General features: G+C 38.0%; 1 protein-coding gene across 1 annotated transcript in view; it reads right to left on the minus strand.

Annotated features, from left to right (window-relative positions):
* The window catches only part of MRPS6 (mitochondrial ribosomal protein S6), a 53,134-nt gene extending 46,676 nt beyond the window's left edge, over positions 1-6,458 (minus strand). The window contains exon 1 of the mRNA XM_058427335.1: positions 6,363-6,458. Within this exon, the coding sequence (XP_058283318.1) occupies positions 6,363-6,392 (30 nt within the window). The 5' untranslated portion in view covers positions 6,393-6,458. The remainder of the gene's footprint in view (positions 1-6,362) is intronic.
* Positions 6,459-18,154: the final 11,696 nt, after the last annotated feature.

Below are 18,154 nucleotides of genomic sequence, written 5' to 3' on the forward strand. Positions count from 1 at the left end.
AAACTAGAAATATCCAACTTACAAAACAACTCAAAAATTGTATTATTTCTGCTAGTTAGAAGATGCTGCAAGAAGATAAAAAGAAAACTTTAAAAGAGGTAATTTCCTTCTCTTCCTTTTCATCAGGCAGTATTTCCAAAAGAACCTCTGAGAGGATAACGGCACTGACTAAAGGTGTGATTTTATTTTTTCCTTGTAATGCTTTTTGTTGAAGGGTATAGGAAGCAGAGAAAAGGGAGGAGGAGAAAAGTTTTCTGAAGACTAAAAAATGATTTATTATTATGTCCGCCAAACCTCAACAAAACAGACATTTGTTGACCATTAGATAAATCTTCAGTAGGACCATCAGGAATTTTTCAGTTCTGGATTAAGATAATCACTCTGCAAAACAGACATTTAAATTTACCTAAAATTAAATGTATTAAAATTTGATGGCTTTTCTCCTGAAAAAGAGACAAATACTAAATTTTCAATTAATTGTAATTGTAGCTGACAGATCAATACGAAAAACATTTTTATTCAACCTAATGCCTTCCACACATTAACTTCTAAATGATTTCTCCTTTTCCAATAAGGCAACCTCAGAGTACAATGTTTTTCCATTCTTTTTCTGATGAATGTAGGCATTTTCCTTTTAAGTCCTATAAATTATACTAAAGCTACCTCTTCTCAAAACTGTTCAAAACAGACCACAGTATTAGAAACTTTACAACACGCTTCTCACTGACAAAAGGAGCTTAAACATAATGCCTAGAAACTACTGCCCTACAAAATTAGGTTCTTAGCTCTAATGCAGAAAAAACTGCCTGGATAGAAATGTCTCAATCCCATCTGCATGCCTTTTTAAAGCATTAAGCACTACAATAATTATGCTATGAAAAGTGATTTAAATCCTTTCTAAGTGTCAATGGCTGGCATAAATAAGATTGCCAGAGAAAAAGCAAAAAAAAAAAAAAAAAAAAAATCTTAAAAGTTGAGGTTTGTATCACTTCATACCTGCCAAATCCTGAAGATGATCAAATTTCTATGACCACCTTTCCCCGCCCCCAAAAGCTTTCAAGTTTTTAAACAAATGCTTTGACATTATGTAGGAAGAATCATCTAAATTTTTAATAAAATCTAATCAGATGACTAGTAAACATTATTTAAAAGGGTATCCTTAAATGTTTCTGCATAAGGGAAGCTTGTCAATTACAATGAAAACTGCTATGTCAATTACAATGAAAACTGCTGTTCGCAGTTATGAAACCCTGCCTCCAGGGCTCTCTGTTACCTAACAGCCATCCAAGTCATCCTCAGCCACTTGCTTCAATTTTCAGAAGGCTACCAGGCTAATCAGGTATCACTCTTCCCAATGGCAGTAGCAACCACGTGCTTTCCAAAGAAGGGAGAGAAAAACACAGTGGGTATTTCTGGTTTCATCTTGGGGGTGGGGGAAATAGGGTGGGTTATGTGTCATAATAGCTGCTGCAGCTTATTTGTTCAGAGAACAAAGTGCTGAAAAAGAAAACAAGCACTTCCTCAATCACTGGGAAGCACTGTTACTATCAGTAACATTGTTCTTCATTGTCAAATCTGATTTATGCAAGGTAGATATAGAAGCTATATTCTGCTGCCTGATGAATGCTCAAACTGCATGAAGTTCTCATGCTAGCCCCAACTCCTAACTTCTCTAGTAAAGTCGCTCTGCCCACAGGAGAGGTAGCAGAGAGTAGCCTAACACTAGCTCAAGGCTGAATTCTCAACTCTCCACCTAGGCTTCCTCAGATCCTTCAAAGCCACTGTGGACAGTTCCCTTCTCACTGGATACCATACCAGTCTGTGGGTAGGTTTCTAGATTTTTCCAACTTAAACAAAATACATGCAGAGACCAGCACCTGGTAAAGACTGGAAAAGGAAAAACAAAACCAGAAACAGGTCAATTTAGTTTGTAGAAATATATAAAATACTATAATGCAATACAGCTATATTTTACACTCTAGTCATAGTCACAGCCTTGAATTTCAGTCTTTCAAGAGATAAACTACATTCCTTAAAAATGGTTCTGAATATACAGTATGATATATATATACATGTTTTTCTTCCTTTTAAAGAAGTAAACATTTCTTCAACAAAATACAATGAGCACTGTCCAGGGTTCCCTTATTTTTACAAGAATACACATGGAAGAATCTTCAGCTAACATGAGGCTTTTTAACTTGTATTTTTATATTTATATATGCTTTTTGTCACAGTTCACCATTCAGGCAAACCTCTCAAGTAAAAATTATAAGACAATAAAATAGGTATAGTTATGAAAAGCATGTAGTTCCCTGGTAGTCCATTTTTTTCTTAAAAAGCTTCTGTAATGGGAGTAATACTTGTAGAATGCAAAAAGAAACAGTCCCCTAGTGGTGATAAGCAGATTTAGCCAAACCTCGAACACAAAGGTGCCTTGAAACGGAGCAGATTCCCCTTCTTCCCAAAAGAGAAGGCATCCTTCTCAGAAAGTAGTATTTTATTGTTTTGCACAGAATTAGAATGCAGTTTTGGTTCTATTCCACGTATCTGGATAAATTAAATTGTAACTGAAGAATTAATCCAAATAGAGAAGTGTAAATATAAATATTTGCTGCATTTGACCAAATAGAGGAAAAAAGTAAGACCAAATTTAAATCAGCACTCTTTCAGGTGATATAACCATGTTAACCAAAATGTAATTATTTATCACGACCAGATCTCTCTTGTACTATCTGGGTGACCATATAATTTATCTTCCAAACCAAAAACTTATTCTGGAACTATCTGTAAACTGCAGGATATATGGGCACTCTATCAAAAAAATAATAAAATAAAAAACCACCTGCCATAAAAACCAAACAAGGAACAAGAAAAATTATCTCCTATACTCAGGGCTCCAAGTCATAAGTTCAATGACACAAGCAGGCCTGCAAAGAGTAGTACGCAATAATCTTAAACGTGACCAAACAACCACCTCTTTAGCTTTGGAGTCAATTTACAAACCACACACTCAAGGTACAATCTGAGACGCCTAGTCCAGCACTCTCAATGGTAAGCTTGATGAGCCCTGCTCATTCTCTGATCCAAATGAAAAATATTCACTTAGCCAGCTAATAATTTAAGGGTTATAGAACACACAGACACCTCTGAAAACCTAATTACCTGAATTACAATCACTTTTGTGTAACCTTCCAAAAACAAAAAACATGGGCATACCCAAGCTTGTTTTCTCCCCACCCCAACAGATAGATTTCATGATTCTGTAAGAAGGCAGGTGGGTGTAGGTACTACATCTATGTAGGCGGCATGGTACAGAAGAAAACAGCACAGTTTTTAAGGGCTGGGTTCCATGCTCCATCACTTCCTAACTGTAGGATCTCAGGCAACAACTTCATCTCTATGAGCCTCAACAAGTCTCAACTGTCTGGCTTTTAAAATGAAACCAACTTGCTTCTTATGATTTATAAGGAATAAGTAACAGAAAAAGCTAGTATTGCCCAGTGCAATGGGGAGGTGGCTCAGTAAATGTCAGTTTACTCCCTACAACTTTAATATACTAGAAGTGATATTAGTTCCTTTCAAATAAAACTGTCAACTATGTGCAAGGCATATTAGGATTTTCCCAAGTTATTTATATATAGAAGAACTAGATAAAATAATGCATTAAAGACGTAGCTCTCTCAAACATTTTAGACTCCCAACTGTCTCATCAACTATTAGCTCCTACTTAAATCACGTCAAGTAAAATACAAGAAGAAAACATGTATATAAAATTCTTAAGACTTTTCATACATGCTTTCACTTTTGTCACCTTGACTCAAGGTCTAGGAAAGCAAATTCCAGTGGTGGAATAGACTACCAACGCTTGATGCAGACTGTATGTGTATTCACACAGGACCGTCCTCAACCCTTGCTTACTTTAAAAATGTGGAGCAAGGATATTGTAGCGGTTCATCAGTAACACGAAGAGCAAAACAGGTTTTCCTAATATAGCTGGCCTGAACTTCAGGCAGTTTTAAATTGTAAGTGGAGCTAAAGACAACACTACAGATTAAGTATCCCTAATGCAAAAATCCAAAATCTGAAATGCTCCTCTCAAATCCGAAACTTTTTGAGCACTGACATGATGCTCAAAGGAAATGCTCACTGGAGCATTTTGGGCTTGGGATGTTCAGATTTGGGATGCTCAGCCACCAAGTAATCTGCAATATCCCACAATCCAAAACACTTCTGGTCCCAAGCATTTAAGATAAGGGATATTCAGCCTGTACCGTAATGTTTTAATCATCCCTAAAATATAAAGAATTTGCCCTTAAATCTTTTTGACAAAACATTTCTATTAAATTTGCACCCTCATGTTTTTAAAAGTTATTAATTATACAAAACCCTGATTGGACTCAAATGGTGCTGAAGCTGTATTCTGATGGGTGAAGTTGAGGCAGAGTCGGGAGGGACTGCGGCCCTCATCCCAACCCTCTACCACCAGAACAGCTCTACTTTTATCAGTTTCTCCTGGGACAGGAGTGGGGAGGGGTTAAGGATGGATAATTTCCAAAGCAAATCATTTCCTCAAATAAAATCTTATTCACCTAGAAAAGTTCATAAACCACCAGATTTACTTCATCCATATACACTCCGCCCAAGATATATTCATTTTAACCTGATTCTACCAATGAGTTTGGCTCATCATGAATTTTTTTATAGAAATCTCAGAGAAGACCTTGTAGATATGGCAGTCAGGGAGGAAGAACAACTATGAAACTATCACTGGTTTTAACTTTTATGTGAATGATACTAGATCACATATAGGAGCAAACTCCCAACAACCCACTTTGTTAAAGATAAATGAAAACATGAAATAACAGGCCGGGCGTGGTGACTCGCACCTGTAATCCCAGCACTTTGGGAGGCCAAGGCAGGTGGATCACTTGAGGCCAGGAGTTCGAGACCTGCCTGGCCAAACCTCATCTCTAAAAAAAAAAAAAAAAAAACACAAAAATCAGCCAGGTGTGGTAGCACATGCCTGTAATCCCAGCTACTCAGGAGGCTATGGCAAGAGGATCACTTGAACCCAGAGAGGTGGAGGTTGCAGTGAGCCGAGATCAAGCCTCTGCACTCCAGCCTGGGCAACAGAGTGAGACTGTCTCAAAAATAAAAGAAAATATGAAATAACAGAGCAGCAATGCCTATTACTATGTAATCTTGACCAAACATTTGTGTAACTCAATGAGAAGAATTCAAGAGGCTCAACACTATCTGCTTGTAAAAGACTGTTTATCAAAGATAAGTGAGTTATAAATAATGGAAATTAAAAAAAAACCTTACACTAACCTAAGTCCTAACACCATCTAGGTACTGTGTCTAGTTTTATGTGCATTACTTTAATCCTTATAACAATCATGAGATAAGTACAATTATTATGACCATTTTACAGATGAGAAAACTGAAGCCATGAGGTAGTATAACTCACCCCAGGCCACAGTTGTCTGTGTTAAAGCCAGGATGTGCACTCACATCTGTATGTCTAAATAGCTTTTGCCCTTAATCACTATGCAATACTACCTTCAATGAAAAGGACATTACTGACAGGAAGAAACATTAACGATATTGATAAAAGATCATGCATGTTTAAAAAGTTGTACTTGAAAATACCCAAGATGGATATGTAACAATTGTTAACAAAGTAAGACTGCAAACAGCACATAAGATAAAAACCAGTTGAAATCTTTGTGTGATCATGTGAATGGATGTGTACGGAGAAAATGAAGAGATTAAAAGTAAAAAGAAGTCCCAGGCATAGGCTTCACATACAGCAAAGCCCTGACGAGTCAGCTGTAAGACCAGACTTATCTATGTTCTCACCATTTAAGTTCAAGGCTTTCTGCCTTCATTCTTTTTATCAGTGTTAATAATTGTCATTCCGCCAGAGGGGGAAAAATAGTAAGTCTTAAGGTGTATTCTATACTTGACCCAGTCATCACAGGCTATAGGATTCTATCTAAGCCAATCTTTATCTATCAACTCCCACAACTTTAAAACATTAAGTTAAAAGAATTAGCTGTACAATCTACAGATGCAAGGGTTCTCACAGTAAAATTTATGGACAATTGCTCTTAATGGATGAAGTGCTGCAATTGCCTATTGTTCAGGGGTATGAGTAATTTGCTCTTGCCCGAAAAACCTGTTCTACTCTCAATCCTCCCCATCTCAGAACAGCAACTTTATCCTCACTATTGCTCAGTCCAAAAATTTTAGTCATCCTTGACTGCTCACTTTCTCCCTCAACCCACATGCAATCAATCCATCAGCAAAGCCTGTTGGCTCTACTTAAAATACATCCAGAATCAAAGACAACTACTAGCACCTTGGTTCAAATCACCATTCCATCTCATCCAGATCACTGTCCCGGCCTCTTGTCTCCATGCTTCTGCCCTCAGCCCACTACAGGGCACTAGCACAGCAAGCAGTCAACCCTTACATCACAATGGACCAAACTAGCCTCTGGGACTGGCTATTTCCTATGCAGGCAACACTTTGTAACCCCAGATTTCCACAAGACCTGTCTCCTCTCCTTTTACGTCTTTGCACAAAAGTAACTTCCCTGACCATCTCAATACCTCCCTTCCAACTTTGTATTTATCCACAGTACTCAACACCTAACACGCTATAAAACTTAAAACATTTCTTCTGTCTCCTCACTACCATGTATGTAAACTCCATGAGGGTAGAATTTTCTGTGTTGTTCCTTGATGTGTCCTAGTGTCCAGAACATCATCTTACATATTACAGGTACTCAAATGTTAAATAAAAAAATCAAATATTAACAACTAAGTTCTTAGCCATCAAGACTGCTAAACTTCCAATATCCTATATTACCATCAACAGTGGGTTTTTTAAGCAACAAGAGATGCAGATTAAAGAGGCCTAAAGGGAGAAAGAGCCTCCTCCCTCCTCCACCAGTGATCTGCAATCTCAAATAGCTCCAGTTGAGGGTATGTGTAATGACAAGGCCAACTGGACTAGACAAATATGTTCATTCAGATAAAAATCTCAGTGGCCCATGACATAGTAAAAACCTGTATCTGGAGCCACCATCTCCCTCAACCTACCACCTACCACCAGTCTGGCCCACTTCCCTTCACTGTGCTAACTCCGCTGTGGAATGTGTTTCGAGTTTTACTGCTGCAACTGTCAACATCCACCTCTTAGTGTGCAGTGGTATGTGCAGACCTTCCCTGTGCGTGTCTGCTGGCAACCGTTCCCACACAGCTCAAAGAGCAGGTCAGTGCCGGCAAGCAACAACTCCCTTCAGTTCACCCAACAGAAACCCAAGCACCCTGATGTCAACTCATGAAGAACTCCCTCTTCCACCTCTCCATTACACTTGGGTTCAGAGTTCCCACAAAACTAAAAAAGTTACCTTAGTAACTAGCATTTACCAAACACCATGTGCCAACTACTAATTTTACACTACATGTTTGAGCTCAGCTAATCCTAACAAAAATCCCGGCCGGGCGCAGTGGCTCACGCTTGTAATCCCAGCACTTTGGGAGGCCGAGGCGGGCGGATCATGAGGTCAGGAGATCGAGACCACGGTGAAACCCCGTCTCTACTAAAAATACAAAAAATTAGCCGGGCGTGGTGGCGGGCGCCTGTAGTCCCAGCTACTCGGAGAGGCTGAGGCAGGAGAATGGCGTGAACCCGGGAGGCGGAGCTTGCAGTGAGCCGAGATTGCGCCACTGCACTCCAGCCTGGGCGACAGAGCAAGACTCCACCTCAAAAAAAAAAAAAAAATCCCAAGAGGCAGACATGATAATGATCCCCAATTTACAAATGAGAAAACCGAGGACATTTGAGAGGATCACTAAGGGAGTTCATGAACATCCCTTCTGAAATAAAGATGAAGAATGCATCCTTTTACAACACCTTTCAGGAAGACAAACACACACACACACAAACTAGAAATAAACACAAGTCAGATAAAATCCAGTTAACTGATGCAAAAGGACTAATGTAATGAGAAAAATCACCACCGGTGAGCCCTGAAGTAATGCACCCAGGCTATGAGTACAGGGATGCTACAATTTTCAGGAGAAAGGCTGCTGGGGTACTTCAAAATGGACGCAAGCGGCTGATAACATCTGTACCCACACCAAGAATTAATCTTTTCTCTAAAATGCAGACATGTGTCCCTCTTGATGTGATCTATCCCTCCCAAGACCACTTAAGTGCTCTTACAAAACAAAACAAAACAAAACCTGAATCTAATCAAATTTCTACCTATGGGTCTAGAGAAATTACCTGGAATAGAAGAATATATATAAACAGCATTAAGTGACCAGTCAAATCCGGAAAGGTAAAGAGTGGAGGAAGAAGCTATTACAGAGTAAGAGACTTAAGGTCATTAAGCAAACATAACTTGTGGACCTTGTTTAGATTCAGAGTCAACCAAAACTGTAGAGAGAGACTTTTGACAATTCAGGGAATTTGAACATGAACATGAGGTGTTAAGGAACTGTAGTTAGGTGTGATAAAGGCACTATGGTTGTTTAAAAGTCATTTCTGGCCGGGCGCGGTGGCTCACACCTGTAATCCCAGCACTTTGGGAAGCCGAGGCGGGTGGATTACGAGGTCAGGAGATCGACACCATCCTGGCTAACACGGTGAAACCCCGTCTCTACTAAAACTACAAAAAATCAGCTGGGCATGGTGGCGGGCGCCTGTAGTCCCAGTCCCAGCTGGGACTGAGGCAGGAGAATGGCGTGAACCCGGGAGGCAGAGCATGCAGTGAGCCAAGATCGCGCCACTGCACTCCAGCCTGGGTGAAAGAGCAAGACTCAGTCTCAAAAAAAAAAAAAAGTCCTTATTTCTTATATACTAATTACTTACAGGTGAAATGATACTACGTTTGCTTTAAAGTACTCCTGTAATAATGATTCAGTCACCATCAGATGCTAAAACCAATGCAGATTGTTGGAGAACAAAATATTCAGTCTCAAGTTTGTTATTCCATAGATCACTTAATACAAAAGGGAAATAGGGTACATTCACAATGGCGCATTCTGGTGAATGCCATCTAACCAAATGACTGCTTAACAAAGTGGTATGCCTCCTGATGTGATGCATTGACATCCCTATGAAATACTCATTCCTGTCAACAATGACTAATCTAACTCTAATCATGAAAAAGCAACTACAGTCAACTCCAAAGTGAGGGTTTCTGCAAAACAGTAGGCCTGGACTCCAAAACTCCTCAAAGTGCCATTGTTATTAATGACAAAGGCTTTGGAACTGTTAAAGGAGACTAAACAAGTAAATACATGCTCCTTGATTGAATACTGAATTAAAACACTAAAAACTATTACTGGAAGAACAGCATAAATTTCTATATGAACTGAATATTTGGTGGTAGTATCATATCAATGTCCATTTTGAATGTGATGGCTATGTTGTGGTTAGGAAGAAAGCCCTTATCCCTAAGAAAGGTATGTCAAGATGTCTGCAACTCTCAAAATAATGCAGATTAAAAAAAGATAAAATAAGGCATATTCAAACAATTAGTGATCTAGGCAAAAATACAAGTGTTAAATGAACTGCTCTTTAAGTTTGAAATTTATTTAGTCATGTTAGCCAAGGGAAATTAATGAAAAAAATTTTAAGATAAAGAAAATAGAGGTGAGGAGACTGGAAATTAACAGTTGAAGCTGAGTGGTACAATACAAAATTTCATTAAACTACTGTATTTACCATATGTATGACCAAGTCTGTGTTTTAATTCTTCAGGTTTTCCACTTGTAAAATGGCAATCACTCTACCTAACCTTAAATGGCTGAGGATTCAAAAGAATTGTATATATGTGTGTGTGTATAATATGCAGGTGTGTATATATATCTTAAATACATATACACACCTACATAACCCCTGCACCCCTACTTCAAGCCATTGCTAAGGTTAGGCATTATTAGCAACTCATCTAGCCTCCCTCAAAGGCTAGCAACTATAAGGTTTATAGAGGTAAAACATCCTACCAGGTCAACTTTGTGTTTTTTTTCTGTTCTCAGTCTACTTGGTTCCAATTTTATGTTTCTAGAAAAAAACTGTTTCTAGAAGGAAATCGTTTCTGCTCATCTTTCCATGTGACTAAGGCAGAAAACCTAAGCACAAGCATCTTCCTGGTAGACCAGATTATAATTCTCCAGGCCAAGTTATAAATAGAAGATTCAGAAATTGGGGTATTTCCTCTGAAAGATACTTTTTAGTTGGAAAACTTTAAAACCTAATTTTCTCCAAGGTCTGGAGAATATAACACTCAAGAAGTAAGAAGTAAGACCACAAAAAGGGTAACTTTAACAATATTTGGAGGGACTGGTAGAAATTATTGCCCTGAATTAAACCTAAGAAATCAAAACAGAAACATGGTATTCTAGATTATAAAGGCAGCTGGATTTTCCTCTTGCATTGCAAACATATGACAAGTAGAGGGATAGAAAAATCCAGGGAAATAGGGTCACGACTGTTTTCTTTGTATGCCAGATGACAGGAAATCTTGAGATTATCAATAGTTTCCAATGAGTCCATCCTAATCAGATAAAATACTCAAGACAATGACATTAGGAAAAATGTTTTCTTCAATCTTCTTACACACACAAAATTTGCAAAAACTCCTGGCCCTTACTTAGTCCACACATAAGAATGGCATTCCTATGAGACCAATAGTGCTACCAAAGTCTGCGAGACTTAGACTGCCCAATGGAAACTTGGTGTCTTCAAGCTTCAAGATACTATACTTCATACAACTGTTTTCTCATATGACTATTAACAAAACAGAAGGCAAGCAGTACACCAACAGAAGAATGGCAATCAAAACAACCCATGACTGGGTCATTTGCTTAACAGTGTCAAGCAGTTAAAAAACAAAACCACACACTTCAGTACCATACACCTTTCCTACAACATGCCTGACAGAGCCTACTCTCAAATTTAGCTTTTCAACTGAGCAACAGAAATTCACCTTAAATCTGAATCAAAACCAGACCGAACAGATGTTTTATATTCAGAATTCATACACAGGGCATCTGAGCACAAAATGAAAAGGGAGCAGATATCTGGAACTTATTCTGCACCTTTCTAACGGAAGCAAAGACGACACATGGATTTGCAGCAGCATCTTCCCAGCAGCTGAAATGCAAGCACAACACTACACTGCTGATCACCACAATGAGAATTTTCTCAAACTGGATTATATCCACAGCAATCCGGCTACCATAACTGCACTTGGTTTCTTCACCTGACAAAATTAAAGCACTTAACCACCAGGGTAGGTGTTACAGAGAAACTTTTAAAAACTCAAATCTAAACAAACACAAAACCAGGAATTCTCGATTCTGGGGCAGAAGCAGAAAAATGCCAGTTTATGAGGTTGGAGGGCTCCAACAAAGAAAGTTTTGCTAAGTCTGTGCTTTCTCTTGCAATTTCATTTTTAAGCTTTCATCTACACCAACCTCTACCGAGGTATGCCCAAAGTTGACAGAAATTACCTTACCTGGGACTGTAATCATAGTAAAAATGATTGGAAGGGGAAGCAAAACAAGTCAATTACACCTCGGGCCAAAAGGTAGGTAAGAACAACCTGGGATCTGAGTTCGTTTTATTTGCAATTTGATGTTATCTATCTGGAGTGGGAGTGGAAAAAAAAAAAAAAAGACAAAAAAGGAAGGTTAGTCAAGGTAATAACTTGGCTTCTATTTTATGGAAACACAAAGCCTGGTCAAAAATAAAAATGTCATCACGTCCCTGCTCTATGATCTTTACTAAGAGAGCACCTGAATTTTTTTCACGGTAATAACTATTTTCCAGGGATCATGGGTAAACTATTTTTAATTCCACAGATACACTCTGAGCAAAAAAAAAAATATTTTCTAGACAAAGCAATCTTTGCATGCCAGTAGTATTTCAAATACCTAAGAGGTTAATACAATGGGTACAAACCAAATACTACTAATACATGCCTAAAATAAGCAATCACTCAGACATTGAAAAGAAAAAGCGGACTGTGAATGTCACTCCCTCACAGTTTACACAGTGCAGCTCTGAAGCCTACATGTATATTTTAGCCTAAATGCACATATACAAGCCAACAATCCAAAACTATAGATACTACTTTCAAGAATTGAATATGCCTGCCATCACTGAATCAGTCCTACTGCAAACCAGTGACCAATTAACAAGGTGGGCTTCGTCAACATAAATGCTAAGAGATTTACAGGCTACCTACAGCTAATTATCTGAATATCTAGATTACAAAATGAGAGCCAATCTAACCCACAGATACATTACATTTGATCCATGGTACCTAAGCATTCTTCAATTAGCTGACAACATCAAAAGAAAAAAAAAACCAACCAGATTTCCTATAAAATCTGGATTTCTGGCTGGTAGGAGGAAGACAGGAAAAAAAAGCTGGCAAAACCAGGCCCACACCCCTCATAGCAATAATAGATGGGAGCAGAGTAGTAAGCACCAACACTACTAATTCAAGCATTTACTGAGCAAGAACTGTATTTCACGTTTGATCTAGTTTGGGATTCTGATGAAATAAACATAGATATAGTAAGTTTTATCTTTTAGAGTTTCTTCATTAATAAACTGGGAATAATGAAAAACTAGGCAATGAAGTTCACAGTGACTTGCCTAAGATCACAAAGCTACTTTAATGACAGAACTACACTTAACTACCTCCAAGGTCACATAACCACTTTATCTTCAAATGCCCTCCCAAATGAATTACTTCCATTTTACAAAGAAGGAACTGAGGATCCAAAAGGTTAAAGTCCTTAGGAAGTAGGTGCTAGAATCCAAAACCCAGTCCCATCTGCCTCTAAACCTCCTTCTAGTCTCCCAATGCCAGTCTTTGTTTATTCTATGGTAACACATTCAGTATCTTCATTTCTGATCTTACAAGGTTTTTCTACTCATTTATAATAGAAAACAAAAAAATCAGCACTTTTCTATAAAGCAGAAGCCTTCATACCCAAAGCCATATCCAGTCATAAAACCATATATACGTACCTTAAGTATTTTATTAAGTATTTTATTCAACGCGTAAACATACATTTATTTGCCAACCTCAATATGGGGGTCATGACAAGCACTTGGAGAATGGAATCGGTGACCTGGAGTTCCCTGATGATTTGAGTTCCTTCTGCTTGATCTAAGCGACATCTACAAATGGCATTATCTACAATTTCCAGTTTCAGCTTCATTAAAGTGGAAAGTTTAAAAGATCCTTGTAAAACACTCCACATACAGAATCCTCCTATTGTTATTTTTCTTCCCAAACTTTGAGTTATTTCAGCCATATCTAATTCTACAGTCATTATTTTAATGACTCACCTTTTATCAAGTCTTCTCAAAGAATCCAACTTGGTTTTCAGGAAACAAAGGTTTGCACTCATTTCATCAGCTCACATGATATTTAAATTATTTTATAGAAACAAGATAACCTGTCATAAAATAGTCTTGGAAATCAACACAACTTCTGGTAACATACAACTCACCCAGCGTGAGCGAAGTGCACTGACTTGTAAGCAAACTACTAGCACGAGGTCAACACGCTGTATCATAGCACATAACTGTTTTATAGAGATGAGAGTAGTAACCCCTCAAGGCAGCTTAGTAAGTATCTACCATATATGCAAAGCATAGCAGAACAGACATGAAAGACTCAACTCTCAAGAATTTGTAATCTAGCAAAGGAGGTAAAACATATTCACCAGTTGTAATACAAAGTAGAAAGTGATCCATGTGATGGGAGACATGTGATGAGATTCATGCAACCAAAGGAAAGATTAGTCTATTATACTCCTAATGGTGCAGGCCCTTGATATTTGTTTAATGTACCAAATGAGTTAAGATGAACTTGGAAGAACATGATACTGGCTTTTCATGGAGGTGGTGGGGTATTGTGGAAAGGAAGGGGGTTCCAAACAGAAAAACAGCATGATACCAGCACCAAAGAAAATAAAAGGTAACGGTATTTCTAAGAATCTGCACAACTTTGTTTACTGGGCATATAAAATAAAGTGGAAAAAAACTGAAAAGATGAGGTTAAAAAAATAAGTTGGGAGTCATACTGAGGCAGCCTTGGATGCGACTTCATGCTGCACGTATTTGAAAATGAGAAGTATGCTGTAATTCGGCAACAGTGTTGATACAATCAATTAGTATGGGAATCAGAAAGCCATCACTTAACAATGCTTTCTACTATTTCCTCGTTATAAGTCCACCTACTTAGGTGTTTTAAAGTATCTCAAGGACATATATTTGCACTACAAGCGTATTTACAGGTATTAGCTATCCTGCCCTCAGTAGTATGTCAGGAGAGCAGCTAAGAAACTGCAAGAGTCCAAGGAAGAAATAAACAACATGAGCAGTTCAACTAGGGCAGAGAAGACTATATGGGATTGAGACTGCAGGAAAAGAAAGAACTGGATTTGTTCAGCCCCAGATGACAGAAGACAGAGAAGCGATAAACAGAAATAAGCAATAACAGAGGCAACTTTGGGGATAGGCAACACACTAAGTTCTTAACCACACTGAGTTTGCAGTGCCAAGGGGATACCTAGGAGGCCATAACCAGCACAGAAGACAACAGGAAATGCCAGAGTTGCCAGCTTGTTTAAAAAGGCGGCAAATCACCCACATGAAGGTTAAAGGAATTGTACATAAAGAGAAGAGGGCCTGTAATCCCAGCACTTTGGGAGGCCAAAGCGGGCAGATCATGAGGTCAGATTGAGACCATCCTGGCCAACATGGTGAAACCCCATCTCTACAAAAAAAAAAAAAAAAATTAACTGGGTCTGGTGGCGCGTGCCTGTAATCCCAGCTATTCAGGAGGCTGAGACATGAGAATCACTTGAACCCAGGAGGCAGAGGTTGCAGTGAGCCGAGTTCGCGCCACTGCACTCCAGCCTGGGGTACAGAGCAAGACTCCGTCTCAAAAAAAAAAAGAAAGAAGAGGAAGGGAGAAATCAAGGGAGTAACCTCAGAAAACGGCACCATAAGAAGCCAAGAAAAATGTTGCACCTAGAAAATTGTGTCTATATACTCTAAATCAGGGGCTGGCACATTTCTTCTGTAAAGGACTAGATAACAAATATAAACAAAAGAATAGGTTCATGTTCCAATGTAACTTTACTTACGGACTCTGAAACGTGAAAGTTTTATGAAATTCAAGTGTCATAAAGTATTGCTGTTTTTTTTCCCACCTATTCAACTGTAAAATCTTTTCCTACTTCACAAGCCATAAAAATATAGGTGACAGGTCAGATGTGGCCCGGAAGCCACAGGCTGCCAACTCTTGCTCTAATTTCAGAGCAACAAAAAGGATAAGAGGCTGAATTAACTGTCACTTTCCAAACCCAAGGGTAGTTCTTCCTTTAGACAAATTGATAACTTACCATTCATTTGACTAATTGCTTAAATAAGGATTCCCCTAAGAGGTAACTACATGAGTTGATAACACGTGTCTTAAAAATATTGCCTTCCACTAAAAACAGATAAACTCATGAATGCATTGGAAATTCTAACACAAAGCTAAGAACATTAAATTGCAACAGCTTTTTATAACATGAGTAATCACACAGTATTTTATCATCTGTTCTCTATCCTTCCTTCCACCTTCATGTTAAACTCCATTCTGGTATTCCAGGTTTCTTTTAGATGAGTTAAACATGTAGTAGTACAAATACAGCAAAGGCACTAGATGAAAAATAATACTTCAGAATTTCCCCGTCATTGCTTTTGAACTCTTAATTTTTTGAAATTGATTTTATAATCTAAAAGTTTAGAAGATTCAATAGCAGTCTGCATATAATACTAGATATAACCTAGATTTTTTAAATCTAGAAACATCAGTATTGAATGTGTGAGTCATGAATTAAGAAAAAAAATTAGTGAAAAATGTCAGCAGTCTTCACACATACAAACCATATCTGGTGAGGAAGGACTCCTTACCCCCAAGCCATTCCTTGTACCTTAGCTGTAGCTCAGGGGCAGGAACAGGACTCCTTCCTTCTTCAATAGCTTGCTGCGGCAATAAGCTGTAACCCAAGAAAATTTAATACCAAATGAAAGTATAGCATTGTTCATAGGGTCAAGTCTTCCATTACTAGGTACCATTTTAAGTTGCCTGGTTTCAAGCAGATAAAACACAAAGAGAGATTATTAAAGACACAAGGCTAAGCTGTTTAGGGAGGGCCCACGGGAAGAAAAAAAAGACTTGACCCCTTGACAGCTAGATGTTTCCGTTTGAACTGATGTCTCCCACCAACACACAGCAGAAACTTCACTATTTCCTAGTTATCAAATGGTTGCCAAGCAAACTACAAGGACCTAGGGTTGACCTGACGCATACTTGAGTTTATTAGCACCCTACATCTCCAAAAGGTATCTAAAATACAGGCACTTCATAGGCATTACTTTCAGAACATCCTAACTTGAATAGAACTCTAGAACGAATACAAAACTTTTGCCACGTGTTCTAATCAAAAAAGGCTTGCGTTTGAAGAAAAACTCTTCATCACTCTACCAGAAAACCAACTGTTTTCTACATTTTAGTAACTGATTATACTTTTCTATATTCAAATTAAACCAAGTCAGAACTTAAACTCAGATTACACAAAACTCCTTACCCTACCAAAGTACTATTTCAATGAGTTATCTAAATGTAAAATATAATCTGCGTTGAGTATTAAACATAAAAATTACTGTTTAATAAGAATTTAAGATTTCCAAAATAGCGATCTTCTTTATTCCTATTAGAAAAATATATGAAGATATATATATAAATGCTATCTTATTGTACATGCAATGCAATCATTTAGCAAGTGAACTAGTTATTAAGCCATTAACCTTTAATTCTTCACGTAAAAATTCCTGAACGCCAATAAGAAGATTTCAGGAAAAGTATTATCCCAGGGCTTTCATAATCTATGCCAACTGTGAACACCTTCTGGGCAACGGGCATGAGACGTAATTAGCGTTCCTAAAGTAACCAACCACAAAATACTTATGTATTGCACAGATTTCTTTCCTCAGATTTCTTCTTCCTGTATACCCAAAGCATAAAAAATGTCTACAAAGTTTCATCTTTTTCCTAAGCTCCTCTACATTACACAGTATGTGGCTTTACCATTCATGTATTGGCACTTGTCTTTTACCTAACTGAAATACCAACCTTTAAAATCTAATTATCAAGTGAAACCAAAGGGCTTCAACCATTTTCCCACTCTCAAGAGAGCTCACTCACCAAACACATGACCCCTTTCTCCTCATCTACCTCAAAGTTCTCACTGCAGGGGCGCAGGGTGGAGGTGGATACAGACCTCACCATCTCACAGGCAATCCATTTCTTTTTCCATTGTCAGACAAGGTCTTCCTCACACTGAAATGAGGCTACCTGGGACTGCAGCCTTGGTCTCCCCTTTGTGGCTATGTCCTTTCACATTACAGCCTTTGAATACTGTGTTTTCCAGAAGTGAATAAAATTCTCTTGATGCTGATATGGGCGTAACAGGACTTTTAAATTCTTTTTATTCCAGAGACTCTTCTATAAATATGGTCTAAGACTGGTCTAAACAACTAGTTTTTCAAATTGCTTGTCACCTTTAAAGGCCTAGTTTCACAGCATCCATTACTTTACTGTCATATTTCAGAATTTAACCACACTTTTACCTACTTTTCACGCTAAAGTAGGGAGAAAATAGAAATAACTTTTTTTATATACACACATTTTTAAAATATCAAGCTAAATGGTACCCGAAAAGAAATTTCTTCTTAGAAAGACTAGTATCTACATTTATAAATGCCCAAACTTGGAAGTACAAAAGTAGATACTCATAATCAACTCCTACTTGCAAACTGAGAAAAACATAGTATTGGAATTTCTGGGTGACTAATTGTACAATTGTATAGTTCAATAGGACTTATTCTACATAATACACTCTTGAAATCTTTCAATGGGGGTTCCAGCAACTGACTTTGCTACAATCCAGATACTGTGACAGCCAACACAGGGCCTGCATTTTAAATTTTAAAACTTTGTAAGCTCAATTTAAAAGAGTCAAGCTAGGGTCAAAAAAAAGTAATGAGGACA

Source organism: Hylobates moloch, unplaced genomic scaffold, assembly GCF_009828535.3.
Source record: "Hylobates moloch isolate HMO894 unplaced genomic scaffold, HMol_V3 SCAFFOLD_14, whole genome shotgun sequence".
NCBI classification, from domain to species: domain Eukaryota; kingdom Metazoa; phylum Chordata; class Mammalia; order Primates; family Hylobatidae; genus Hylobates; species Hylobates moloch.